Source organism: Bombus pascuorum, chromosome 16, assembly GCF_905332965.1.
Source record: "Bombus pascuorum chromosome 16, iyBomPasc1.1, whole genome shotgun sequence".
NCBI classification, from domain to species: Eukaryota; Metazoa; Arthropoda; class Insecta; order Hymenoptera; family Apidae; genus Bombus; species Bombus pascuorum.
The window spans coordinates 695,617-723,271 of NC_083503.1; the positions used below are offsets into that span (position 1 = coordinate 695,617).

The 27,655-nt window shown below is 39.0% G+C and overlaps 3 protein-coding genes and 1 long non-coding RNA gene across 5 annotated transcripts in view; 3 read left to right on the top strand and 1 right to left on the bottom strand.

The window, feature by feature from the left end:
• Window positions 1-1,306: 1,306 nt before the first annotated feature.
• On the top strand, window positions 1,307-6,548 carry LOC132915285 (arylsulfatase B-like). Its single transcript, XM_060975093.1, has 8 exons — window positions 1,307-1,603; window positions 2,732-2,891; window positions 3,046-3,272; window positions 3,348-3,588; window positions 3,857-4,014; window positions 4,277-4,568; window positions 4,681-4,988; window positions 5,343-6,548. Exons 1-8 carry the CDS (start codon window positions 1,481-1,483, stop codon window positions 5,571-5,573), a joined length of 1,740 nt encoding a protein of 579 aa, XP_060831076.1. The 5' UTR covers window positions 1,307-1,480; the 3' UTR covers window positions 5,574-6,548.
• Window positions 6,549-7,140: 592 nt separating this feature from the next.
• On the top strand, window positions 7,141-14,963 carry LOC132915286 (arylsulfatase I-like). Of its 2 annotated transcripts, none has more exons than XM_060975094.1 (9): window positions 7,141-7,526; window positions 8,381-8,573; window positions 10,052-10,211; window positions 11,472-11,698; window positions 12,000-12,261; window positions 12,993-13,150; window positions 13,413-13,707; window positions 13,929-14,206; window positions 14,639-14,963. In XM_060975094.1, exons 2-9 carry the CDS (start codon window positions 8,427-8,429, stop codon window positions 14,801-14,803), a joined length of 1,692 nt encoding a protein of 563 aa, XP_060831077.1. In that variant the 5' UTR covers window positions 7,141-7,526; window positions 8,381-8,426; the 3' UTR covers window positions 14,804-14,963. The 2 variants fall into 2 exon arrangements, with proteins under 2 accessions (XP_060831077.1, XP_060831078.1); XM_060975095.1 differs by having other exon boundaries at window positions 7,141-7,430.
• Window positions 12,515-13,095, bottom strand: LOC132915288 (uncharacterized). The gene is made up of 3 exons (XR_009659833.1): window positions 12,962-13,095; window positions 12,709-12,883; window positions 12,515-12,611 (listed from the first exon to the last, which is right to left on the bottom strand). It is a non-coding gene; the product is annotated as an uncharacterized LOC132915288 (long non-coding RNA).
• Window positions 14,964-21,198: 6,235 nt separating the features above from the next.
• The window catches only part of LOC132915045 (protein Wnt-11b-2-like), a 30,341-nt gene continuing 23,884 nt past the window's right edge, over window positions 21,199-27,655 (top strand). Inside the window, exons 1-2 of the mRNA XM_060974679.1 lie at window positions 21,199-21,439; window positions 21,767-22,163. Coding sequence (XP_060830662.1) covers window positions 22,072-22,163 — 92 coding nt within the window. The 5' untranslated portion in view covers window positions 21,199-21,439; window positions 21,767-22,071. The remainder of the gene's footprint in view (window positions 21,440-21,766; window positions 22,164-27,655) is intronic.

Below are 27,655 nucleotides of genomic sequence, written 5' to 3' on the forward strand. Positions count from 1 at the left end.
ATTATATAATAAAACAAGACAATGCAGCAAAAATATAAAGCACATTTTTTTATCTTTCTAAAGATTATCGGAGATTATTGAATAAAATACCTATTTAGTTATACATTTAGCTGAACATTATATAATATAGATATACAAATCTATTACACGTGTAAAAGAAGATTATTCTAGAATTCTATCCTATTTTTTCCGATGAGAATGACGGTGTAATGTGTATTTCAGAAATATAGAATTATGAGTTTTTATTGGAAGTTGCAAAGACCAAAACTGTAAACTGTGTATTTTTTAATAAACTTTAAAGTGTTATAGAATTCCAAATAAAGGAACGGAAGTTTGATTTTCTTTTGGAATTATTGTCCTCGCTTGTTTCACTCTTTTAATAAATTTCTTTTATCTTTCTTTTATCTTTTTCTGACTCCTTCTTTTAAACTTTTAAATACATTTTGTGAGAAATTCATTCATTTTAAGATATATGGAAAGCTTTTATGCATATACATGTATTATGATACACAAAGCATTTTGAAATTTTATCAGTGTAATGAGACGCGACTATCATGATCATATTGGTAAAATTTGAAAGTAATCTGGAAATGTGTACAGATGGTTCACGTGTTAGATTATAACTTCGTAACCAGTGCAGTCACAGAAGAATGTCAAAGGAGAAATACAAATCGTCAAGAGAGTGCTACATCCGCAGGATCGTATTTTGTTTAAAAGTGCAAAGGTGTGTGTGCAATCAATAATTGCATTATATTTTTGAATGAAAATGCATGCTTATTTTTACATAGAAAGATTCCCCTCGTCATTCTACGCAAAGGAGTAATGGGCTACAATGGTAAACAAATTATTAATTAACAAGATATTTAAAAAATATATTTTGATAATTTCTTTGTTATCGTTCGTTAGTTACAATCGAGACAATAAGAGAGCTTATTTAGAATCAGTACGTCTTTTGTGAACCTGTAATAAAACTTGGACCAGACATCAAGATCAGTATGTCGTTTCCTTGACTTTTTCTAACAGTTAATATATATCCAGTTATTATATTATATTCTATTATAATTTAAATAGCACTTAAAAATTAGTGGACACGTACAGAATATCTCGTACGCAGATAGACAATTACATAAGTACGGAAAATAACACGTAAGACGAGAAGCAACCCAGCTGAAACACGTACCTTCTTTATTGTCGTAATTATTAGTGTACTTTCCCTCCCCTTTCGAGTGATCCATTCATGACATGCTTCTTCGTGGGTGGACTATATAAACGTTTATCTCTGTTCCTCATTCTTTCGTCATTCCTAGGAGTTCCTTCGTAAACATCGCGGGCACAATGTTCTGACCATCATCCTTGGTGAACCGTGTTTTAAAGTGCCAAAAAGAAAAAGTGCCCTGTGTTAAGCGTTTTCCAATTTTTCGTTAGATTTTTATTATATTTTTACCTTGTTGCTTCTTTCTTTCGTTCAACTCTGCGAAGAATGCGTCGGTTTTCCATCATTTGGATAAGTACGTCTTTGCTGCCCCTAATATTGTTCATCGATTGTGCATTCGGCCTGTATGAAACGTCGCCTCATATTATTGTGTTTATAGCTGACGATTTGGTAAGGCTATAATATATTATTTAAAATTAATGTTCAATAAATAAGTTTCATTAACTTTTAAATTTATTTCATTTAAAACATATATTTTTAGCAAAATTATTAAACGTTAGCTTTATTATGCTTTGGTATATCATATCGATATTACAGATTTAAAATATATTATTCATTGATATGTGTACGAAATTTGTATAATATTCGCAGCGAATTTAGACACCGACGAGTTAATCAAAATGCAAATTATTTTTACAGCACATAAATTTAAGAATTTTATAAAACAAGTGATTTGCTAAAAGATTAGCTACATCGCGTGAAATGGGTACTTAATATTTTAACATTTTGCGTTAGATCGACACGTGCCGATTTCATTTAAGAAGTAGGACATGACCTATTATAGTTGCCCAGTCCAGAAAGTAGATAAAAATTTACGAAAGTTGCATTTATGCAAAGTGCAACCGTCCATATATTACTTATGCTTGTCTGCTTCGTCCAATTCGTTGCAATTAATCTGTAGTACGAAAGCGTTTTGAATTAAAATTATCCTTAGTTAAGGTAATTATCGTGACTTGAAAATTACTTACGCCCCCTCATCTAACAAGGATGCTAGTGCTTGTGACTCATCCTAACCGCAAAACAAGAATCTCCCTCTTATCTACCATGACATATCAATTACTACTATTATGCTGTCATATTTTATTATTATATAATCGTTTATTATCTCGCGCATAGATGTATAAGCGTAATTTACCTTAGGAGTACATCATTTTGGCATTTGGCATGTTAGGAAACCAGTTTACGTTGATATTCGCTAATGTACAACCGGATATACTAGTTTCTTTCTTACATATGTAATCTATTTCTCGAATTTACAACTGGCTCAATTAGGTCATTTAGCTAATATGATCTTGGATAATATGGCGAGAAGGTATTGTCCAATGACAATCCTTCGGAGTTACTAGGTTTAGGTTTTATTCCGTGCAGAGTTCCGAAGACTTATCTTTTCAAAGTTACGATCGAGGAACATTTCTCTACTGTTAATCCTTTATTTCTTACCACAAGCGGGATTAGATAGTTTGGTAAATTTAAACTGAAACAAGGAATATATGATTTGACGTTTATTTTGTGCGATAGGGATGGAATGACGTTAGTTTTCATGGATCGAATCAGATAGCGACTCCTAACATCGATGCACTCGGGTACAATGGGATTATACTAAACAGACACTATGTACTACCGTCAAGCACGTCATCCAGGACAGCTTTTTTCACTGGACAGTATCCAATCCGTATCGGTACGTATTTGTACACGCTTAAAAGTATTGTTATTTTGAGTTACGGGACTCTACCTGACTCTAAATCGTACTAGGAATTTAATAGTATACGTAACATCTTATGAATATTCTTGTTTAATGTAACATCACGGTTTGCAATTGATGATCTATATAGGGATGCAAGGAGCTGACATTCGCGGTGGCGAACCACGTGGCCTGCCACTCGACATCAAAATTTTACCAGAGTATTTACGAGGTTTAGGATATACCACGAAATTAATTGGAAAATGGCATATCGGTTACTATACACCTCAGTACACGCCATTGCACAGAGGCTTCGATACGTTCCTCGGTTTTTACAACAGCTATATTTCTTACTACGATTACATCTATTCGAATCAGGTGAGATGTTAGAAGCATGTGCGAGTGGCAAAGCAAGTGGAAGTTTTATAAAATATCTTGTTTGTACATTTCCAGAACATGAGCGGATACGATATGCATCGCGGAGACGATCCAGCTTACGGGATGAATCGCGAATACGCGACAGATATGTTCACCCGTGAAGCGATCAGCATCATCGAGAATCACGAAATTAATAGGCCTCTTTATCTCCAGTTATCGCATCTTGCTGTTCACGCACCTTTAGAACAACCACCGAACGTGTACAACGATAGAGAACCTATACACATTCGCGAGCCGAATCGTCGCAAATACGCTAGTACGTAGACGCGTCTAATTTAGACATAGCTGCTTCGCATTGATCGAGTAGTACAACTGGAAAAGTGTAAATTTTAGAGAAGAGGCTTTTAGAAATTTACGAAGGAAACAATTCAGATTAGCTTCATCGGACGAAAATAGAATAGTCGCTAAAAGCCGCATAAATAGTTCATCTTTTCTGTGGCAGATCTTGTTATCTTAATTCGTATTTGTACGGTTTACGATCTCATAAATCACACGACTAATTGAATGTGTTTGCCCTATTCTAGAAATGGTGTCGAAGTTGGACGAATCGGTTGGGCGCATATTTCACGCGCTAGGCGAGAAAGGAATGTTGAAGGACTCCTTGATTCTGTTTCTCACCGATAACGGAGCAGCTTCGGTCGGTAGATACAGGAACTACGGCTCCAACTATCCCTTAAGAGGGGTAAGATCACGTCATTAAGACGGAGCTTCTATCCATCTGAAAACGAATCACCTAAGTTTCAGCATTCTCAAATTCAATCTCAAACTTTCGAATAATCGAATTAATTATACGTTATAATTGACATTGTACGTCAAAATTTCGACGAAAATGAAGTTACGCTAAAGCTCAAAGCATCTCGGGTAATATCGGTTGAACGGGACTCGGATAACCGAGAGTCCACCGTATTACGATACCTCTACATTTTAGAATATTATTGTTACAGACAAAATACACGTTATACGAAGGAGGCGTGAGAGGAGTCGCGGCATTGTGGTCGTCCAGACTGCAGAAAGCAGCCCGTGTATCCAATGAATTGGTACACATAACGGATTGGTTGCCAACATTATACTCTGCGGCTGGCGGAGATCTGAAGGATCTAGGCAAGATCGACGGGATCGATCAATGGCGTCTACTCAGCGAAGGACGTGGACATGGCAGAGATAAACTTTTGTTGAATATCAACGAAGTTTCAAAAACTGAGGGAGCGATCTATAGTCGATTTAAATTGTTGAGAGGTAACTACTAAAATGCAGAATAAAATAAAAACCACCGCTAGGGTGATCGAAGTCGACGAAGATTTCGTCCTTCTCTAGATAATTAGGGATTTTTCCTAAAAAATGGTTCAAGGTACCATCGAAAATGGTTATTACGACGGGTACTATGGCGACTCTGGAAAAACGTTAGAGACGCTGCCTACGTACACGGACATCGTGATGAAAAGTACCGTCTCTGAAAGCCTCACTTATCATTTGGGTGACCCGGTGACACAACCGAGTACAATGGTACGATTACGGCAAGATGCAACGGTTCAGTGTAATGCAAATTTCACGTATTACCGCAGACAGATGCTCACTTCTTGCAACGTCACGGAATGTTTATTCGATATTGTGAACGATCCATGCGAAACAAGGAACATAGCGGAAACGTATGTCAGGGTGAGTAATAGGTATGAATATCTTTACATTATTTCGGCTAGTCAAAGCGATATCAATATGTCAATGCGTTACTGATCTAGTGCTGATGTAATGATGATGTCATATCGATGTCGACAATGCGTACAGTAAATAGCACGAATGCGTGCACAACTGAACATCGCTAATGCCAACCAACGTTGGCCATCATTATCGATGTTCTTCAAGTCACAGTCTTTTATAATGATCGGCCTTGCGTCTCCCTCTCCTTTCGTTCCCTTTCTATTATTGTTATTATTAAAAATCGTCGTTACGACCATCGATCTTGCTACATGATATTCTATATATTTTTATAATGTACTGATTTGTCGTCTGTAGATCGCCAGAGACTTGAACTATTATCTGGAACAGTATAGCCACATTTTGGTGAGGCAGACGAGAAAACCGATCGATTGGTCGGCAGATCCGAGAAATAGAAACAACACGTGGGGACCGTGGGTGAAATCAGAGGCTACGCCGTGCAACGCTGCAGCTGTACTTGGCAACTTAGTCTACAACATCCACATATTGGCTATTTTGGTTTCGATATTGCTGAGCAGTTTTATATGACCATGCAACGTTTGTTCGAGCAATGATTCTATAAACAAATATCGTCGTAGCATCAAATGATTGTCGAAAATCGAAAATCAGTCGACTCAACTTGAAATGGCGCACAGACTTTTAAACAACAGGGTAATAATTTGCCAAACTGGACAGTTTTGGAAGAGTCAGGCAGAACATATCTATTCGTGGTCGTTTTACCATCAGAAATTTTAGCAAAGTAAATGAATGTTTTAAAAGAATAGCACAATTTTTAATATTTTATGCTGCTATTTGTATTTCAACTAGTTCAATCTTTTACGTTCTATAATTAATAATTTTATATTGCGTTAAATTTATATAAAATTAGATGTTTCTAGCGATGTAATATTTAACAGCGTAATCGGTTTGATTGTTAAAGCAAAGTTGGAACGCTAACAATTTGGAACGTAAATTGTTATTGTTACTAAAACAACTAGGAATAACGTTCATAGTCGAGCGATTTCATCGAAAGAAAATGTAAAAATATGGCTGGCAATGCTTCGGGTTGACTGGTGAATTATAGCGATAAATATGATTAGCGAGGCATAAATTGAAATAGATGGCTTCATATCTACGTTGTAATTAACGATTTTGCCGACCTTGCTGCGTAATTCAAACAAATACGTAATTTAGGTGCCTTGGATGATAGCCTTATAGCGAAGTATACTCGTTACCTGCCATAAATTAAGTCGTTTAGCAGTCGAGTTTTACGAGTTTATTATTTACGAAATGTCCATACTGTTTAGTAATTCTGTTTAAATTAAAAATTATACATCTGGTAAGAACTGGGCGAACGTTTCATTTGCATTACAATCCCAATTTTAATGTACATACGCAAATAATTTAAAGATGCGATTAATTTATTTACGTAAATGCAATGATACGAGTTCCATAGGGTATTTTAAAATACGAATAAAATAAGTGGCAAATCTCACAAAGATAATAAAGTTATCGAATGCAAAATAGTTTGTCAATTATTTGCTGGCACATTTCCCTTTATACCGAAATTAACTGAACCGAAAGTACATGTCTCTTACTTAGTTAAAGATCTAACAGCAAATGAAGGATTAAGCGCAGACAACAAACTTCTCTTCTATGCAGGACACTCGTCGAATCCAGCCAAGCAAGATAAAATATATTACTAGACTGCTGATGTAAATTCAAATTTTTATGGAAGGAACTGAAGAAATGACGTTTGAACAAACATCTATTTTGACCTTTAAATATTGTACCCAGTACTCCACTTTGAATATTTTTTCATATTATTTTTCACTACATTTATGCCATACAGTTTTGCATATCTAAACTGTATATCTAATCTATTGTGTAAACGCAAAAAATAGCTGCAGTTTACGTATACTTCGATTTTTCAGACATCCTACTTAAACAATACACAACCCAGCTAAGCAATTCGATAATATCAATAATAACAAACAATACATGACACAGTTATCGCAAGATTAACGATATCTCTGTTTATCAGTTTTTTTTAAACGATGGCCTGTCCATTAAGCGATATCGAGCGTTTAATTATCCTAAAGACAGTTAGGAATCCGACGGTCCCGTGCAAACGTGCCAGTACTCAAGGTGAGGGTGCGTATTATCAGAAAATCGCAAGGACGGGTCAGTCCCATAATTGCGAAGAATACAAGACAAAGCGGAACGTTCTCGTTGAGACGCGTGCATTCGATAGTTGCAGTACAGGCTTCGGAGTTAAATGATCGCACGGTCGGCCAGTGATAATAGTTAGAGTGTAGAGCATCCCGGAAAATACTTTCTCCGCCGGCGGTATAAAGCCTCGGCGCGTTATAAGTGGCGCGGTATTACGTGGCAGGATCGTTAATGGTGAATCGTTGTGTCGAGTGTTGGTCGATTTTACTTAGCTCGGGCAACGCGTTTAAATTACGACCACGCGCGGTTCTACGAGGCGTATCCGCGAAAGTAAGTTCCGATTGGCTTTTTACCATTTCCGAGGATCTTCGCGATTTGTGCAGAAGGGACGTTCGGTAAATCGTTGCGTCAGGGCGTGCGTTTACGTTACGTAAACGTCTCGTCGATAGAAATTATCCGTACGATAGATGCAACTTTACAAACGAAGCTGCAGACACTCCATTTGCGGATTTAGTGACACAAAATACTTCCAAGATTCACGCATTGACTATTAGAGGCGACAGCGCGACGAGATAGAGATTTAGTAATTAGATTTTCCTAGATAACGATATCTCTTTCGTAAAGAAGGAAACGCTCGAGACTCGGTCTTTATCACAGAGATTTTCGATTGAATCTTCTTCGGTCTGGTATTCGTCACGAGAGCGACCGTATTAGGGCGAATTAAAAGATACAATTTGATATCGACGATCCAGGGTACCTGGTAACTGGGTGCTTGTTAAAAGATTCTTCGTTGATCTCGAGCGCGTGCGAAGACCGGCGTCCTGTAATGGTAAATATCTCGATGAGGGTAAAAACTACGTGTAGAATGCAGCAAACTTCTATTTTTCCAATATGACAGCCAGTCGGAATTTATTTTCTGGACGCGTCTCGTATTTCCTCGTAACGTGTTGTTTTTCCTGCCTATACGCGCATTATAGATTCTTCGAAAAGATTCTTCGGTTTTAGAAGGAAATAATAGATGCGCACCATTTTTCTTTTATATTAATGTATCGAATTTTATTTATTTTTATGTATGATCCGTTTTATATCAATAGAAGAGAATCTGTTATTTCCTTGTAAAACGAAAGCAATTTTTACAGTGTGCAATTTTGCTTATCGCATATCGTGTGAATCTTTCTCCGTAGATTCTTGTACGGCTAGCAGAAGAGACCTGGGCACGAGTAAAAACAAATGTCAAGTTCTATCCTTAACTGCATAGTGTCAATGTCTGTGATTATTGCCTCAGGATGCTTGTTCTACTTCTACGTCGTACTGGCGCAACAGGAAGCGCAGGGCCAGCAGCGGCCAAATATTATAGTTATCATGGCGGATGACCTTGTAAGATTATCCGAATTGTTTAGGTTTCAAAAACGTTCCACTTTATCCTACTTCCTAGAACAAATCTGTTGATGTCGCTCGTGAAATCGAACGAAAAGCGTTTAACAGCAAATATGGGAATAAACGCAAGCCGAATTTCCATTCTTTCTTTCACTTTGCAGGGACAGGTTCGCCAAACGTCGTACGACATATTCACACTAATGATTTACATTGATCTCTTTCGAACAAATGGATAAAGTAATATTTCTATTCTGATCGATGATAAAAGCAAGTTTATCGACCTGTTCCCTGATAATTCTATTTTCCACGAATCAGGGAGCGTCTCAGTTGCGTCATTTGTGTTTCATAATCGCGGATATTTGATCAGATTTCGTTGCACATGAATATTGCACGCAGACGATTAAAAGATAAGGTAGAAATTAATTTCTCAATACTTCATGTAGAGATATCCACGCGGTTCCATGTTTATGAAATAAATACTCGATTCGTGGAAATACACACATATTGCTCCTCCACGCTTTCTATGTTCTCGATTTCATTTGTCGGACAAATATGGTTTCGAACATATATGTTTTTGCATTCTTGCAATTGCGAACACAGTAACTGACATGCAAAAACATAGCAGTGTATCGTTGCATGTAGATCAAATTGAAGATCGATTAAAAGGCACGCATGTATATTGCACTCTCAATTCCTTCTTGAATACCAATAAGATAGATAATAGAGCAAACTTGACATAATTTCTTTAATCCTTGTGCTCGTTTCGTTTCGTTTCGTCGTATCTAAGAACGTTCGACAAATACGATCGTAAATTTTATGTATGTTTTTAAAAAGCGTTGCAAACTAAACTTGGATCTTTTTTTATCTCTGTTCTTCAAACATTTGAGAACAATCTTTTTTCAACAACAGCGTCTTTAACGACTTGCATGGTTAATAAGATTTCGTCAATAAAATTTCGACGACTTGCCACGTGATTCAAAGATAAGGTTTCTTTAATTAACTTCGTTCCAGTACGAGTAATTTTCGCGATTAAGGAGATGTCAAGATCTCGACGATTTGCCAGGCGATTCAAAGATAAAGATCTTCGGTTAATTTTATTCGAGTACAAATGACTTTTACAACCAAGAAACTTCGATAATTCGCTACACGATCTAAAGATTTTTATCGAGTCTTTTTCAAGTAGATTTATAACGAAAGATCGACAAAATTTGCTACGCGACTCAAAGTTAAGAGATTTTTAATTGATCGTTTCCGGTCGCAAATAATTTTCACGATAAACGTGTTGTCAGCGAAATCTCGACAATTCCCTACACGTCCCAGAGATAAAGATTTTCATTGAACTTTTTTTAACTACAAACGATGTTAAGAATGCAAATCCTGATACGATTGATATCGACCAGGGTCTTATCATTTATAAGTAACAACCTATCGATTGACGAACGAAAGACAATACTGAATTGCTGGAATTCCTCATCAAGGGCTGGAACGACGTGAGTTTTCACGGTGCCGATCAAATACCTACGCCGAATATAGACGCCCTGGCATACAATGGCGTGATATTGCAACGACATTACGTTTTGCCGATTTGTACACCGTCGAGGACAGCCTTTCTTACCGGGCGTTATCCTATTCGGACAGGTACTCTATGAATATGATTTATACGATCGATAGCCAGGCATTTGGCTCGTTGATCTTTTAACAGTTTTTTATCGCGACTCGCGATTGTTAAAGCAGCAACCTGTTTCAAGTCAGGAGCCAGTTTCAAGCTTAGAATTATTCGAATAAAATACTCGCAAAATGATTACTTGACCGATATATCGGTAGCAGTCGATGTTATTTTGACACATTTTTGCGTTACGAATTAACAACTATGATAGTTTTACTCGTATCAGCGTCCTGGCTATCACGAGACACTCGGTTTACAATTGTTATTCTTATTTGCCTTGTACTCTTGACCATACATTCTTCTGATATGGATGTTTACACACTCCTCTAATCAGACGTCTATTTATTTAACTACAGCTATAAGAGAATCTTTTATTTAATCTAACTATTTATCCTGCCATTATCTATTTATCTAACTATGTTTATTTAACTTCTGATTTAACTATCTCAACACTTGACTAACTTCTATCTATAAATAAAATTTGCTCGAGCCATTGTCAAAGTAGGATCGTCATTCATCGAGCGTTGTAAGTGGAACTCAATGTCATCTTTTGTAAGAGGTGAATGATCGAAAAAAGAATCGAAGAAGACTGCCATGTTACGTGGAAACAAACGAGGAATATTTGCGTGGCACATTTAAGCTGAACTATGCGCTTAATTATTTATTCACCTGTGAAAGATAACGAGGAAGTCGTATATTCAAAACGACTGCTAATAGTGCAATTAGATTTCCTCTTTCTTATCATTAACGCATGGAATTTTTAAATTGCTTTGGTGTCTCCTGCTCAGTGGCCTTGTACGTAATATCGTAAAAATGCATACAGTTACATTCTGTTCAACTGGAAACGCACAAATGTCTGGAAAAATACGAATGACACGGAAAAATGTTTCGAAGGAAAGTCGTACGATATCGAGAGGGATATTATACTGTGCTTTTATCCGCTTGACCTTAATACTACATATTATACGTTATGTATATATTACACAACATGTTTCTTTATTTGTAATTACCTAATTACACGATGACTAAGTTCAACTCAAATACAAAGTGTTATGGTATCGATCACGAATAATCTCAAGAAAAAAGATTTTTCGACACCTGTACAGAAGATGATGTAGACTCAAGTACTTATAGGTTTCTCGATTTAATTATCGTTTAATAAGCTGTCTCACGTACAAGTGTTAATTATCGGGAATGTTTCGTAATGTAATGTGTACATTTTTGCACAACAGGAATGCAAGGTTACCCGCTAAAGGCAGGTGAAGAACGCGCGATACCTTTGAGCAATACGCTCCTACCAGAATACCTACGGAAATTGGGATACGCCACGCATCTTGTAGGAAAGTGGCACGTTGGCTATTATAGCGATTATCATACACCGGCCCATCGTGGTTTCGACACCTTCTTGGGATATTACAATGGTTACGTCACATACTTCAACCACACCATCGAGCAAAACGTGAGTTTTGTAAAATAACGAAAAGCATGGACATTTTTACCATTTTGACGATAACGGAATATAATTTTCTCCACTTTGGTAACCACTTTTTTATAATCTTATTATTATCAAATATATCTTTCAATAATTTCGATAACTTTCGAAGTAACGATCAAATATATTCCTATTCTTGCGAGACTTCATCATCGCCATCCTTTTGCATCTATTTGATCATCTGATATCGGTTCGGATCCAAACTGTGCGTAGACGAAAACTCCCTTTCCAAAAGAAACGATCAAGGAGAATGAAAATTCTTTTACAGCTCCACGTTGGATATGATCTACATTACGACGTCGCGGGAAACTTATCCGTCAAGTACAGCCACGAATATATGACAGACCTTATAACGGAAAGGGCGGAAGATATAATCTTCAAACACAATCAGAGCAAACCTCTGTACCTTCAGTTATCCCATATTGCCGCTCATTCTAGCGACGCTGAGGAGAAGATGGAAGTCCGCGATGAAGAAGAAACGAACGCCACGTTAGGCTACATCGAAGACTTTAATAGAAGGAAATTGGCAGGTATGCGACGAGAACGATTAGATCGTAGACGAGCACTGACTTTGTTAATCATATGTGTGTACAGCGTGGCTAGGAAAAGTATTCGCACGTTTTCCACGGAAAACTTTTACGTTTATATCGTGCTTGTTATATATATATATATATATATAGATTTTGAAATCTGATTAACACCGTATGAGACGTGGCTGTTGATCGTCATATGGTCTAATTAGACAGGGTGTACTGTGACACGCGTGAGCCACTACTCGTACGAACCTTTCTCGTTGTTTTTGTTCCCCCTGTCTTCTGCTGAAGTGGATCCAACGTGGGGTGTTACGGTGCACCCTGTACTGGTAAAATTTGAGCCCAATCTGAAAATACATAGGATGAATGAGAACACGTGTGAAGCAAAGCAGGGGCTGATTCAGCCTAATAAAATAAAAAGAGATGTTTATGTAAACGTACGACGTTGTTTTCGGGTTACAGCCTTGGGTTACTTTTCCAATCGACAAGCTCGACATTCCTCGTACTTTTGCATTTATACCTGACACCTCCAGCTTGAACTCGAGCTTGGACCGTGACTCTTATATTTGTCGCCTTATTCTCGGTGCATCGACTACTACTTGTTATATACTCGCAGCGTCTATTTCATAACACGCGAATCCAAACAGAAACATAAAATATGAGTATTTATGTACATCATAAATGTTGCTTGCTGTACCTTATTGCAATGTATGTTTCCTTGTTTTCAGGCGTGGTTACCGCCATGGATGAATCTGTCGGTAGAGTTGTCCAGGCGTTGAGGCACGCTAACATGCTGGAAAACTCGATTATCGTTTTTATGTCTGATAACGGTGCACAGACTGTGGGTCTTTTGGAGAATTATGGATCAAACTATCCTCTGCGTGGGGTAATATAACGCCGTATTTTATGCTCTGCGGTTTCTTGTACGTTTTCGTTGGTACGTGTCAGGGTGCTTAAGAAAAGACGAGATAAATCTGAAAAATAATTAAGGAGTTGTTAAAATCTTTAGCAGTTATTCTCTCGTTTGAGAGCCTAGACTATGATGTATTTATACAGGACAAAAAAATTGACGTCATTCAGTTTGATAGGAGTTATTTAAATAAGTAAAATTAATACTTTATTCTATTTAAGGTAGCATCTATTTTCAGCTGAAGTTCACGCTCTTCGAGGGCGGAGTTCGTGGAGCAGCGTGCGTTTATTCGCCAGCGATAAAAAATCCGTCCAGAATTTCAAACCAATTGATTCACGTGACCGATTGGCTACCAACATTCTACTCAGCTGCCGGCGGTAATTTGGAAGATCTGGAGGAAAATCTCGACGGTGTGGATCAATGGGCCACTATCGTTTCTGAAAAAAAGACTAGGCGTAAGAACGTATTATTGAACATCGACGAGAAGGAGGCTCTCTCTGGAGCTCTAATGGGAAGATACAAATTGATCAATGGTAATTATCCTTTGTTTCAATTAATAATAAATTTTCTTCTCCTTTTAGCGCGTTCAAGCAGCTCCTGGTCCTAGTCTTCGCATGTTCCGACTCAGCCTCTATAACAGCAAATTAAGTTTAGTTGCTACTGACAAATACCGTCAGTAAATAATCGTGTATTGTCGATTGGTGAATCGACTATCAATGATCTTGTCCAATAAAACTTTTTCTCTTGTACGTAGGAGCGAAGCTTATGTACGGCGATTACTACGGCGACAGCGGCACGAGCGAATCGTACCCAGAGTACAACGTATCAAAGGTTTTGCATTCAGCAGCCGGTTTGGCTCTTGCCAGCGTTTCGAATGCGACGTTCAACAGCGAGCGTATAATCGAACTTCGACGAGCGGCCACGGTTGTTTGCGATAATTTTACAAGTTATCCTAGGTGCCTGGACAGATGCTTGTTCGACGTCTACAACGATCCTTGCGAAACTACGGACGTGTCGCGCGAACATCCAGAGGTAAATATACTCGCCGGGGCCGTATTTAACCGAACTGTTTGGAGGACAAGGTTATTCGAATACGCGGAGACCTTATTCGGATAATAAATATATTCGGTAAATGTTTCCTATCGAAAACTTTATGCGCTGCTTATTTTACAATTTTATTAAAACGCCCTAACGATCCTAACGAAAATTAGACGAAGCGATCGTATCGAAATTTGTTTAAAATCGCGTAAAATTAGTTTATTACGCCGCAAGATCTAACGTTTCGTACGAGATAAAAATCAGTATAAGTAATCAAGAATTATCGCCGTAATTACGTAACGAACTGAGGCATATTTTTTATTTTCTATGTTTAGTTTCTATCAAATTTAGTGGATATCTATTGCGATCGTATCTGTTATACTCGATTTGAAATTATTCTGTAAAGAAATGTTATTTTGTTCGTAGGTTGTCAACGAGTTAAATCGCTTCATCGCTGGATACTTCACAGTTCTAAGGAATCAAATGTCCGGTCTAGTGGATCCACGTTCTTATCCCGAGCACTTCAATGGAACCTGGATGCCCTGGATAAAATTACCCGACGATGAAATTCGACTTCTTAGCGGTCGATAATCTGCAGGGAAAACCGTGAAAGATCGATACATCGCAACACGTATCAACGTGTACAGAGAGGCAGCTTTACACGTTTCATCACGATTTCGTACAAAACTTGTATAAGTCGTTTTTATTTGTTAAATAAGATGAAACGGCCAAACGATAATTAATAAACTATAAGGTATCAGTGGCCGAAAGAATATTTTTCTAATTTATCCGCTGCTTTAACAATTTGGGAGAAGAGCCAGATTCGAGAAGCGAGCGATGGGGTGGGAAAAAGTTTATCGCCGGGGGACTAATTCCTTTTTTTCACCCATGTTATTATATACAGATTATGCAGATGAGAATCCGTCCTCACGAAACACCTTGATATCAATTTAATTGCATCGGTATCGAATTAATTAATCTACATCCACGCGGATACACAACTTCCGACTTTCAATTTGTTTCAATTTAACGTGCACCCTAACGCTGTGACTAATCATTAACCAAACGATATTATACAATTTGATTCTTTCTTCGCGAAAACACAAGTTGGACGAACAAACGAAATAACGATGGATGTACAATTTCAAATGAAACTTTGAAAGCGGGCCTGGCAAAGTTAGCGTTAAACAACGAAGCTGCTGCGACTTATTATCGAAAACAACTTCTCGTTCGCGTTTGGAGTCACCGGGAAAGAAAGATCGCGAAACGTTGCAAAGTAAACGTCGCGCGGTAAAACCAGTAGCATTTTAACGTAAAATTTGGGAAAAGAAAGATCGCTGCCTCTGCAAGTTTCGTCTTTCTTTCCCCTTTTTTTGCGGTGGCGGGGGTTGGCGTTACGGCTCATTTAGCAATTTGCTTATTTGCTAGGAAAGTCTGTCGAGCGGTATACATGCGTTGGCTTTGTGCGTAATCGCGAAGAGGAGCCGAGACGCGGTAGAAGGGGGCTCGATGGAACGAGCGAGGTAACTTTTGCGATCGCACCGAGGGTTTGGGGTTTAAGTCGCTTTTAATAGCCAAGCAGCTGTCGCCGGATCTGTTTGCCCCCTTTTTATGGTAGACGTCTTCGACGAATAATGGGAGGAAATAATCTGGAACGAAAGAAGCGGCCATCCTTTGCGCTGCTTCTGCAATAAACCGCTTTTAACCCGTTCTCTTCGTCTCTTTGCGCGTCAACGCGATTCGCCGGTCGTTTTAACAGCGCCGAGTGAAAGTACTCGCGCAATTAACGCCAACCTTCTTCCGCCGATTCGCGTGTCACGTCGTCCTGAATCGCGAGACAAACTGGCAAACGCTGTCGCCTCGCAACGCGTCTTCCGATCTTTTCCCAACGCTGACACACGTCTAGATTCTTCGGTCAGCTACGACGCCAGCCGTCGTGACGGGAACGCTCCGCTGTTGCTGTTTCGCGGACAGGTGCACGTTGCTTCGCGATGATCGCCACGTGCAAGCGCGCTGTCAGCTTCGACGAGTCCGACACGCGTCTACGAAGAGACGCTTGGCGCCGTGGTGCGCCAAAATTATCCGTTCGAACCGACTATCCGATCTGCTCGTTACAGGAACTGCGTTGTTTCTCAACCTGTTCGGATGAACGCGGTTCTACCGCGCAATGAGACTTGTACAGGGCCTGGCCGAATAACAGGTAAAAGCGGGCACGAGGTGATTCCTCCTGGAAAAATAAGAAAATAACATGGAGCAACAATTTCCAGTTTTCGAGAAAATCGAGTTTGTATATTTATCGAGTAGCGTGAAAAATGTCCAGCTGAGTCGACTAACGTTATGGAAAATATACGGTGTCGTTGAAGAAAGCTCAAGTTTCAGGTTGATATCTCAGGGAGTGTAAAATATTAGAGAATAAAATCGCATCCGTTCGATGAGAGTCCCTTTCTCGATAAAACTATCTAATAAGTAACGAGTTATTTCGGATATTAGTTCGTACTGACCCACCCTGTATATGGCTATATACTTCCGAGCAAAAAAGGATATCGAATCGCACGATTTCATAATGAAGTTTCGTATACGTATGCATGTGTTGCGTGCACATACGTATGTACTAACATTCCGAATGCGCCTAATTAATATCTCTTCGAGTAATCAACAAATTGAACAGTCATTACCATTGATTGCCTCATTTGTTAGTTACCATTAACGCTCTTGTGACGATTTATTATACGGCATTATCGATGCTCGAGCAACTCTTAGCCGCAAAACGATTGAAGTGTATCGCCTAATTCTATAGTATAACAGTCACGCGTACTCTGCGTTCGACGAGTATACTCGTCGTCGCTTATCTTTTGCCACGCATTTTGTTGTAGGTCGCGACAGCTAACTCGTTGATAAACTTGCAGTTTCATCGGAAAATCTTCGTCATATTTACTCGTACACTTACTGTACAGGGCTATTACGCGGCTAATCGACAGTCCCACGTCGCAGATGTCACATTCAGCGAGAGAATTATTTTTCAGCATGTACGATGTGTGTCGACTAAGCGTGTCCGCGGAGCGTGTTGCATATTTACGTTGACAATATAGAGACGTTCGTATTCAGAGAATCAGCTGATCCATTATGACGCTGTCCATTATAAACCAACCAAAATATACCCATCGTCGAAAACGGACGAGCAGATATCAGAGAAAAGTCCGCCGCGTTTAACGAAGATACAAGAAGGACGATAGAGCGTCAGGCTAATTTCGGATAAAATAGAAACCGGATGATAGCTGGAGAATGAACCGGCTCTTTAGACCTTTCTAGATACTTTCTGTGCGATATTTCCAATGGTAAGTTCGGCTTCTCGGCAAATATACGATCCCACTTTCTCCTCGAAACTAATTGGCAAATCGTACGCGTAATTGGTTCGATACTTTGTGACACAGGCTTGCTACGATTCCTGGCTTACCGCATTCTTCGCACAAAGAGCACACATGTTGCAAATGGGAAACACGACGTTTCTTCGCTCTATCTCTTATCGCAGAAAACGAACTTCGTATCGCAGGATCGCGTTCTCCGAAACGAGAAGTTGCGCGTTTCATTTTATTCGTCGCTAGGAAAATGTATCAGCTAGTTCGAAAAGTTTCTTTCGCTTTCTAAGGAAATAATAGACGCGCCACATTTTTTCTTTTATATTATCTTATCGATTGTCTCATTTTACATGATGTTTATTTTGTTCTATTACTACAAAATGAATCGCACGTAATTCGATAAAATAATAGAAAACAAAAAACGTTGCGCGTCCGTTATTTCCTTGTAAAACGAAGGAAACTTTTGGCACAGTCTAATAGGGAGGGAAACGCTTTTTCCGTTAATCTATCGTTTAGGAGATATTTCCGTGGGTCGATAACAACGAGACACCCTGTGTGTTTCACGTATCATTACGTCGAGAGTGAAGTAAGCGTTTTGATGGAACTTTAAATATGAGCGAGGAAGTCATATTAGAATACTTAATTAGAGAGTTACTACTTGTCCTAAATTCCGAACACTTTCGTCTTCTTCTGCATCTGCTCCACTTGAACAGCGCAGTAAAGAGTAGCGCTACTCGCTTTATGAAAATTTTACTGTTATAAAACGTCGTTTTATCATCGATGGCGTAGGTGAACATGTAGCAAAAATATTTTCCAAAGTGTTGACTTTAGAATTGATTTCCATCTTTACGACAACGTAGAAAAAATGTGAAATAAGTGCACGCAGGGTGTCTGCTTTTAATCGATCCACGCAAGTATGTCAGCTGAAGTATACGTTATCGGAAAAAGTGTTTCAAACGCAATTTTCTCTGTTTCAAGAAGGAGACGTCTTACCGCGACCACCGGATTTGTCTAGGTGCAGGCGTTTTCATCTTTGCTCTTTTAACGAAACCATATTTCTCTTTTATGCGCCATCCTACGCAGTTTTTTTTCTCTACGAAAAGCTACCAGGGCACTCGTATGTGAAAATATTGTCTGGTTTAAGAGATATTTCGATGGTAATCCCATCGTATGGGGTGTACGAAAGACAAGACACAACGTAGAGGTAAAATCATACAAAGTCGTGCAAATCGTTCGTAGGATGAGTTTCACGAGATTAAAGTTAAGATATTTTTTAAACTGATCGCTGTTTCATTTCCCAGCTATCTTGGTACGTTTTCGTAAAGGGTTAAAAAATGCATGGGACGGTGTATCGAAAAATAACGCTATCGAACATCTACGTTGCTGGTGCACCAGATTTGAAGACACAAGACTCAACTTAAAAATACCTAATCTGCGATAGAACGCAATGTGAAATATATCTGCATTATTTTTATTCTAATTCTCTCGCTAACTGGTAGCTAACTAATCGTTTACCAATTAAGAGCACTAATTAAATTAGCTGTAGCAAATTAATTACGGAACACGTGCAATTGTAATCGTTAATACTGTGCCAGTGGATGCAACGATAAACGACAAGTAAAAGGAAATTACGATGATCCTGTCACGGCGATTAACGAAACATCTTAAATATATGCTTCGCGTAACACGCATGATATATTCGCTAAAGGTGTCTACGTGTGTCTGAACATTTTCACGATCCTGTGTCATATATAATAAATAAAAAGAATACACGGTTTAAGAATAAGAACGAAGCTTGCGTTTGTAATTCATTTCTACGTTCTTGATTTATATTTGTTCTTCCTTCTCTTCTTGTCTTTCTGGCGTCCAGGGATACCTGGCATTTTGTTTTAATATCGACGTGCGATAAAATTATGACAAACGATAAAAATATAAGATAATCGGCGACAGAAGGAAATGATTAGCCATAAATGGTAAGCGCGAATGGTCGCGATACAAGGTTAATAAAAAGAGCATTGTCCTGGTGATAAATATACTTGTTTATCAGCCAGCAAGGACGAAAGTAAATGGACTGCGGATTGGTACGCATTTATGTGCATTTATATGCAGAAATATTAAAAATATTAAAAGCAGAGCATTCGTTATATAATCTTTGACGTGAAAAACAAATTTCTATTTAAATTCCATTTCTTTAGTGCACCCATAGAAATGTAAATTTGCGTGAAAATCCGCAGCGAGAAAATAGAAGCGACTGGAAACTTTTGAGCGGTAGTGTACAGTGTACATGCATAATATGCCTCGAAGAATACAATCGTTTCTTGACACTAGATCTACTGACCTGCGATGTTTGCCTAAATATGTCATACGCAGATGATCAGAATTAAAGTGGCAGGATGAAAACAAATAGATATACGGTGAATCATAAAGTTGTTCACGTACAAAGAACGAATCTAGGGCAGTGCAGAAATGACAATTATGCAACTGTCCCAAAATAGTAAGGATCCTCCACTAATGGTAATTTCTTTGCCTCTATTATCATCAGGTATGAATTAATATCAATTTATATATATACATAAAACATTTAGCTACGTATTAAAGGCCAATTGTTCCAGCGTTAAAATGGTATTGAGACATAAGCATTGTTATACTGCGGATTTTGATGCGTTTACCATATAGGGAATTTGAAAGCGTAAAATATTTTAATAGTAGGTTAAACCATCCTTATGAAATCGAGAATAGGGCGCGCCAAATTGACTTAGCAATTATGTACATTGCGTAAGCATAATTACGAGATAGAATATAATTAAAAAAATTGATAAATCTATCTGCAGTAGTTGTAGTGGAAAAGTAACTATCAAACGTGTGACGCAGGAATGTCCTCCGACTATCGAAGATCGGAAGAGTAGAAAGACCAAAAGAGTACAGGCAAATAATGATCTTTTTTACGACAAATAGGAATATTAAACGACAGTTGTCCAGTTGTGAGTGTGGTGAGAATAATTTGCTCTTTTCGCGACGGCTTCTAGATTAGTTTGGATTGGTAGTTCAGCGAAACGTAGCTTCTTATTAATAGATATAAATTGTTCCGCAATTTCACGTATTACACCTGTTTATGTAAGCGATATTCAACTAGTTTACGTAAGAGAATCCCTTAGAATCGGTTTCTTTGAGAAAAGAGACGTTCGGATAGCGCGCACTACAAACAGCAGGAGGAAAGGAACTCGTATCGAATCCTAGGACCATCGACGTTCCATTGCAGAAGCTCGTTCGTTGCTCGTTCGAGCAAAAACGAGAGTCGAACGAACTAGTCGGTGATATTCCTGAGAATCTTACGTCGACGAACGTTGTGTACGTTTTAGATATCCAGACATCGGTCACGACGCATCATCGGATCGGACATGGAAGAACGACTTTCCCGATTTTTGTCCAACGGATCCTCACAGGCCAAGTGGACGCGATCTTTGACCAGTTTCTCGCCTCCTCCCTTGTTCGCGTGGCCGCGTTCACACCGTGATCGCCATCCCTGTGGCCGGTTCCTCGTCCAACGAAAACCGAGTAGGTGAAGTAGGAGGAAATAGAGTAGTAGTAGGAGGATTCCACCTCCACGGCGACCGGCAAATCCTGCGGGACGGCTCGACGGACACCTGTAACCACGCAGACTCCCTGCAGCACGGGACGGCGCGAAGGAACTCACCCGATAGGGGACCGTATCGGTCGCAGATCATTCAGGATACCGCGCGTTGACGTCTGCTCCGCTGCCTCCATTGATCATCCTCCGATCAATCGTCGAGTGACAGTGGACGTGCCGGTTGTTGTTTTGCTACACTCGGCCTTCTTCGCTTCCCGCTTAGCTTCGCCAAGTGTGCACACGGTACGTTATTCGCCGGTGGGAAAGCTCGCCTCGAAAAGGAAAAAGATAAAAGAAAAAGAAAAGGAAAAGGAGAAAAAAGAAGAGAAAAAGGCTCGACGATAATTGCACCGCACGCGGTGATCAGCCGTGATAAATCAGGGCCTCGCGTGTGTGATTTCTAAGCGACTGCTTTATCGTCCCATCGACAACTGCAATTAAGTACAGTGTTTCCCGACCTGGAATTTATATCTTCCTTCGGACGCGCTGCCCTTTTCCCCCCGGTATCTTTGGCTGTATCTCCGAACCAGTTCTCATTGTTCTTTCTGTTTAACATTTCTTTCAATTTAGAGTAGCGTTTAACCGAGTTACATCGAGAGCGGAATAATTGGAAGCGAAGTTCGGTTCGGTCGTTACACCGATTCCATTGATCGGAGATCTTGGAGTATTTTTTCATTGGCTTCGTCGAAGATGGATGGATCGCCAAAGGTAGCGCGATTTTACGTTACGATATCCACCGATCATCGAGAGAAACACAGTGGTCCCTGAAAGAGCGCGCGCGTGCCAGGACAGTCGTCGAACATTGGACAATTGATAGAGCAGTTCTAATGCGCGAAGCAGCGGAACGAATGCCGGTCTTTTAGAATGTAAAGTGCATGAAGATGACGGTAACGAAGAGAAGCGGTGCTAAAGCTTGGCTGCTCTTGTTCCTGTTGCTGATTCACGATGGCAGGTGCATCAAGTGGTTGTAAGTAACAATACGATTTCTTAATCGCTTCTTGCGTCTAGATTTTATCTTAAGCACGCGCAAAATTCTCTTGCGGAACAACATGCGTTCATTCGATGTTCAAACTTTATCCAACACGACTGCGAAGAAAATATTACAGCTTTTCTCTAGAATAATTTAGACGAAAGAAGGAATTTTAATGTAAGAGACTATCGTCTAGGCTATAATCGAGAAACTATTGGTATATCTAGAAGTCTCCAAATAGATTTCTCGCTTTGTATTCCAAAAACGATATTTAAAAAGGATGCGTGATATTGGTTAAACTTCTTTAAGATATCGTTTCTGGAATATAAAATGAAAAAATCTGTTTGACCTTTGAGCTTTTACACGCAATAATTTACGCCGGAAGATCTAAACGATAGCTGAAGAATTATAAATCTAAAACACCTCCTAATCAAAGAACCTATCTATCTAAACTATAGCTGGTACAGTAGTCTAAAAAATTACAACGAATACGAGTAAACTACATAAATCCCGTATATTTAATAACGTAAAAAAGCTACGATCTGAACAGCGTTTCATCTAAAAGCTATAATTTGTTAATTAAATTTTATCGACGAAACGAAAGCTTCCAATTTTTATGGGAAGCGTATTATAGTCGTTAATCAGTTACGAGATAAGTTATGCTTGCAAGTATGCTCTACACCGGATACCTGTGTAAAGTAATTTAAACGGAGGTCTAAAAGCTCTGTTCTGTCGAAGCTGCCATGAATCGTTCGGTAACAAGCAGCCCCGGTGTTCTCACATTTGTTCACGGGGTCTCCGGAGGAATCGAAAGATTAATGTAGGTCCGCTAATGAGAAACAAATAGGTTACCAGCCGAGATGTACGTACGCGCGGAGAAGAATGGGAGCGAAGCAAGGAGGATCATTTTACTCTATTATAAAGATTTCCTTCTTGCTTGTTTTCTTGGCCGCGCCATGGGGCCCCGAGGAACAATAAGTCTCAACGAGGATTTATTACACGTTCGAACTTCTCTTACGTGTGATGCATCGAATTTAGGTTTATCAGGCCGTCCCTTGTACTCCGGCCGACTCGTAAATTCCTATGAAAATATTTTATAACGATGTTTGCACGTTTGCGAAACACGTTGCCATGTGTAACGACGCCTAGGTTTCGTGAAATTTGCATTAGTTTCGATTTATCTCCTCGTTACCGATTCCTCCGTGTTCGCGGTGTGACGCCAACGTTGAAACGCCTCTTTCGAAATGTTCGATCGTTACGTTCAATAGCAACTGCAGTTTTGCTATCCGTAATAGCAGGTACTTGGAGTATGAAAAAGTATACGATCGAAGAGACTAAAGAGAAATTGGCAGGAATATGATTAACCGAGAGGAAGAGACTTTCTGATTTGGTAGCTTCGGAAATACGATGGTTTCTTGTTTGAAAATGAGACGAAAGAAGAGCTGTGACACACCATCGATAACAGCGTTCTAAGAAATATTACTGAAAATAATACGTAGCAGGCAACGAGAATAATATATGACTGACAAATGGCCGTTCAAACGAAGGTAAGTCATTCTATCACTTGTCTCATATAGGGAGGCTAAAGAAAATAAATAAGAAGCTTAGGGGAATGGAGATAGCCAGCTCGTTACTTGGAAGAAATGAACAGGATCTGTTCTTCAAACTTATTGCTATTCGCGGTGAAAATTGGATCTTGTATGGTAACGAGATACTTGGAACAATGGCATGATAAAGATGAACATGTTTTACAACGTACGCAACATGTAGTATGTACAATGTACATCCAAAGAAGATAATGACGACTTTGATTTGCTGGACATCTGCTGGATCAATCCGTTATTGTTTTCTGTATCTTGCTACTACGATTACAGCAGGAATATATTGTAAACGAATACGACGCAACGAGATATACGTGGAATTAATAAGAAGACGATTCGCGATAGAAATCAAATTTTGCAACGCGATAACGTAAAATTTTTCATATAGAAAATCACGTAAAAGTATTAACAATTACAATAGGAAATTGACTCGTATCATCCTGTGTATTTTGTTGATATAGATCATCGAATAACCGCGAGAGTGCGAATATTTATTGTACCTTCTTTGACAAAATGAATTTAGGCTCGCCGGTGAACCTTTTCTTTCTCAATCGTGAACTCTTGAGAAACATTATGATACGAACATAATGGAGTTTCGTGCAACCATCGGCTAATACTCGAAACAATTATAAATTCATCTTGGCAATGGTACAAATCACCTTCGTCTTAACGATAGGTTTGCCTCTGCGCGCAATTTACATTCGTTTCTCTTCCAACTACAGAAATTCGACTACGCTAAATCGATAGCAAGAAAGAAGGATTAGAATTCATTAAACGTAATCAACGAGAGTAATGAAATTTCGTGCAACAGCCGACTAATACTCGAAACAGTTAAATTCATCTTGATCGTACAAATCTCTTTCGTCTTAATGATACGTTTGGCTTTGGGTGCAATTTACATTCGTCTCTCTCGCAGCTATAGAAATTCGGCTACGCTAGATCGATAACAAGAAAGAAGGATCAAAATTCATTAAACATAATCAACAATCGTCTAATTCCCTTCGCTTCCATTTTCTCTACCAAATATTCCGTGCGATTAATCTTCTGCGAAGGAGCTTCACGGAACCTTCTACGTTCGTCGATTCCTGCCTTAATTCCCATTCTTCGTACCAATTAATCCTATGCTTCCCCTCCGATCATTCTCTTCATTCCAGAGGCCAATTTCTTATGAATCATGGCCGGTTCTTCCGCGGGCGAACGAACGAATCGTTATGACGGCATTTTCTATAAGATTCCATTCTCTTTCTATTCTAATATGTCAGATACAGTGTGTTATATACACGCATTTATAATTTGACGTATTTATAGTACTGTGGAACCTCCAGTATCCGAATTAATGAGACACACCTAACTGTTGGTACGAGGGAATTTTCGAATAATAGAACCCACGTCTCTGTTTATGATTATTATTCATAAGACCAACGATAGAAGAACAATTAAGGAGAATACGATATAACGCAGATGTCATATTTTTTTAAATTATTTATAAGTTCTAGGTCTCTTTTGCTGCTAAATCAAATTTTTATAATGCGTTAAACTACGTTGAATTATTTTTGATCATATTATATGTACGATATTAGCTTCGTACCGAAGCAGTAGGAAAGTAATATAAAACTATAGAAAGGACACTTGGTAGTAAATGACACAAGCGAGAAATATTATTCCATTAATAGGACGTTTGGCTAGTGAAACGTTCGGGTAGTACATAATGTAACGTTCGAATAATGGATGTTCGGATGCCAGAGGTTTGACTGTAACTCATGAAAGTATTCGAACATTTGTAGAAACTTGTTACGTATGTATCACTCGCGCTGTGTGAAACATTTCGAAATTCTATCGGCACTGTCATTGATTTCACGTTCGCTTGATTAGACTGATTAAGCTTAGAACAAATCTTAAGATATATGATACGTACGAATATATAAAATATGAAATATACATGAATATATAAAAATGTACGAAGAATGTACAGGGCAAAGACGGGATAAGTCGTATTTTATATTTTTCGTACAAGAAGTTGAGCAGTTTTAAAAGCCAACATCTTATCAAGCAATCGCATATCAAATACCGAAACTGTTTCTTCCATCGTAGTCACGACAGTGGTGTCTCGTTACGAAGCAATTGAAATTTCAGAAGGATTTATACAACGCTCATAATATATTCGTAAAAATTGTCTGTGGCAAGTGTTTGAGTATTTTCATGAGTAACTGTATATCCAGACATATACAATTGATGCTTATAGAAAATTCCATCTGGTCGTGTAACCGTTGCGTCTAGCTGGAAGCAGTGAACGTACGAAGACAGCGATAGTCGTAATATTGGCCAGCGATCGAAGTTTACAATTTTTCACAACAGCGTCACGTAGAATTGATTAGAAGCGATTAATCTAGCCATAACTAAAAGATCATCTGTATATATCGCACAATGATGAGTCATAAAATTGCAGCTTCTGGAATATAAATAGAAACGTATTATGACATTTTTATTCCTTTTTACAGGCAGATAATCTTGCTAAAAATATAATCTGTCGCAAAAATATCCGCATGCTACGATGTTTCTAATAATTGGTTTATATCGTGAGTAAATATAAGAATAATTAAAAAGATACATCAGATCAGTGCGCGCGATCTCCGGTTAATATGAATATTTAATTCGCTTATCGATCTCTTAGAGTTAATGAAACATTAAACGGCGAATAAGAAACGTGTAGCTATGGCGTTACAAAAATATTCAAACGCTTTACGAAAATTATATCTGCTGGCCCTCGTGATGCCTCTTCGCATGAAGCTAAAATGGTAAAGTATAAGGTAAGACGCCACGTTATTGGTTTGCGTTGGCGCAAAACACAAAACACGCGCGATCGTCGAACAGAATACAACATGACGATGAATGGAAATAAAAATAGAAATTCTTCATATGCTCCCTTCGTATGTGAAGTCATTCGTTTTCTATGGTATATACGAGTATGATGTGCCCATAGCGGAGCCTTTCTACCGTTAAGGATTAAAGCTAGATTCATACTAGCGATCACGGTACGGTAAGATTACGCCAAGTCAAGCACCGGTCAAAATCACCTGCACGTAATCCAACGAGGACAGCCGCAATAGGCGGTTCGATCGAGTCGAATGAAAATCTGTCGACCGCGGCGCCGGATCAAGATCACCGTCAAAAGTCGGAAAGGAGCACGAAGAACGAGCATCTAATCGAATTTGCAGGAAATTGCAACGAACTATATGATCTCAGTGGGAAAAAAATATTACGATACATCTGACAAGATGAAACGGTGGATGGATATAGAGAAGAACGACCTGGAAACTTCTACGGCCACGCAATTATCGCAATTACTTCCATTTATCATTTCCACTCATCGCATTACTACCGCAAACGTATCTCATTCGCCATCTTATGCATCCTCGTAAAAGATTAACGCGAGTTTCATTTGTTCCTTGTCCGAGCGAACGAATAAAGATGAGAGTGACTGGCGACGAGATTTGATTGCTTCTGATCGTACAGTGTGAATGCCTCGGTCAAATCCTAGATTTTGATTGATCGTGACCTGTGACCGCACCTTTGACCGCTAGTGTGAATCAGACTTGATAGTTGCGAATATAACGTCACGGAAAATTGTAAACGTTAACTGGCCGATTTTACGATCTGGCTGGGTCGCTTTTATCAAATGTACGTGTAGATGGCGCATCTGACGCTTACATACGAAATCCTAGTGTTGCTAGCCGTTGCTCGCGAGCCATGAAGATATCCCATTATCGTTCAGGCGGCAACAGACGTGATCGTAGGATCGCTCGAACCTCCTTTATTTCACGTAGCTGCACGCCGTGACGTTAATTGTCCTGTGATTCGGGGCGAATTTCATCGGGCGCGTCCATGGGG

What these genes read in the sequence shown, in the direction of transcription:
- LOC132915285 (XM_060975093.1), top strand. Translation starts at nt 1,481, where the DNA reads ATGCGTCGGTTTTCCATCATTTGGATAAGTACGTCTTTGCTGCCCCTA. An exon ending in ACAGTATCCAATCCGTATCG is followed by an intron (nt 2,892 to 3,045) that starts GTACGTATTTGT and finishes TGATCTATATAG; the next exon opens with GGATGCAAGGAGCTGACATT. An exon ending in TAGCGGAAACGTATGTCAGG is followed by an intron (nt 4,989 to 5,342) that starts GTGAGTAATAGG and finishes TGTCGTCTGTAG; the next exon opens with ATCGCCAGAGACTTGAACTA.
- LOC132915286 (XM_060975094.1), top strand. Translation starts at nt 8,427, where the DNA reads ATGTCAAGTTCTATCCTTAACTGCATAGTGTCAATGTCTGTGATTATT. An exon ending in TTATCATGGCGGATGACCTT is followed by an intron (nt 8,574 to 10,051) that starts GTAAGATTATCC and finishes TTCCTCATCAAG; the next exon opens with GGCTGGAACGACGTGAGTTT. An exon ending in TGTCGCGCGAACATCCAGAG is followed by an intron (nt 14,207 to 14,638) that starts GTAAATATACTC and finishes TTTTGTTCGTAG; the next exon opens with GTTGTCAACGAGTTAAATCG.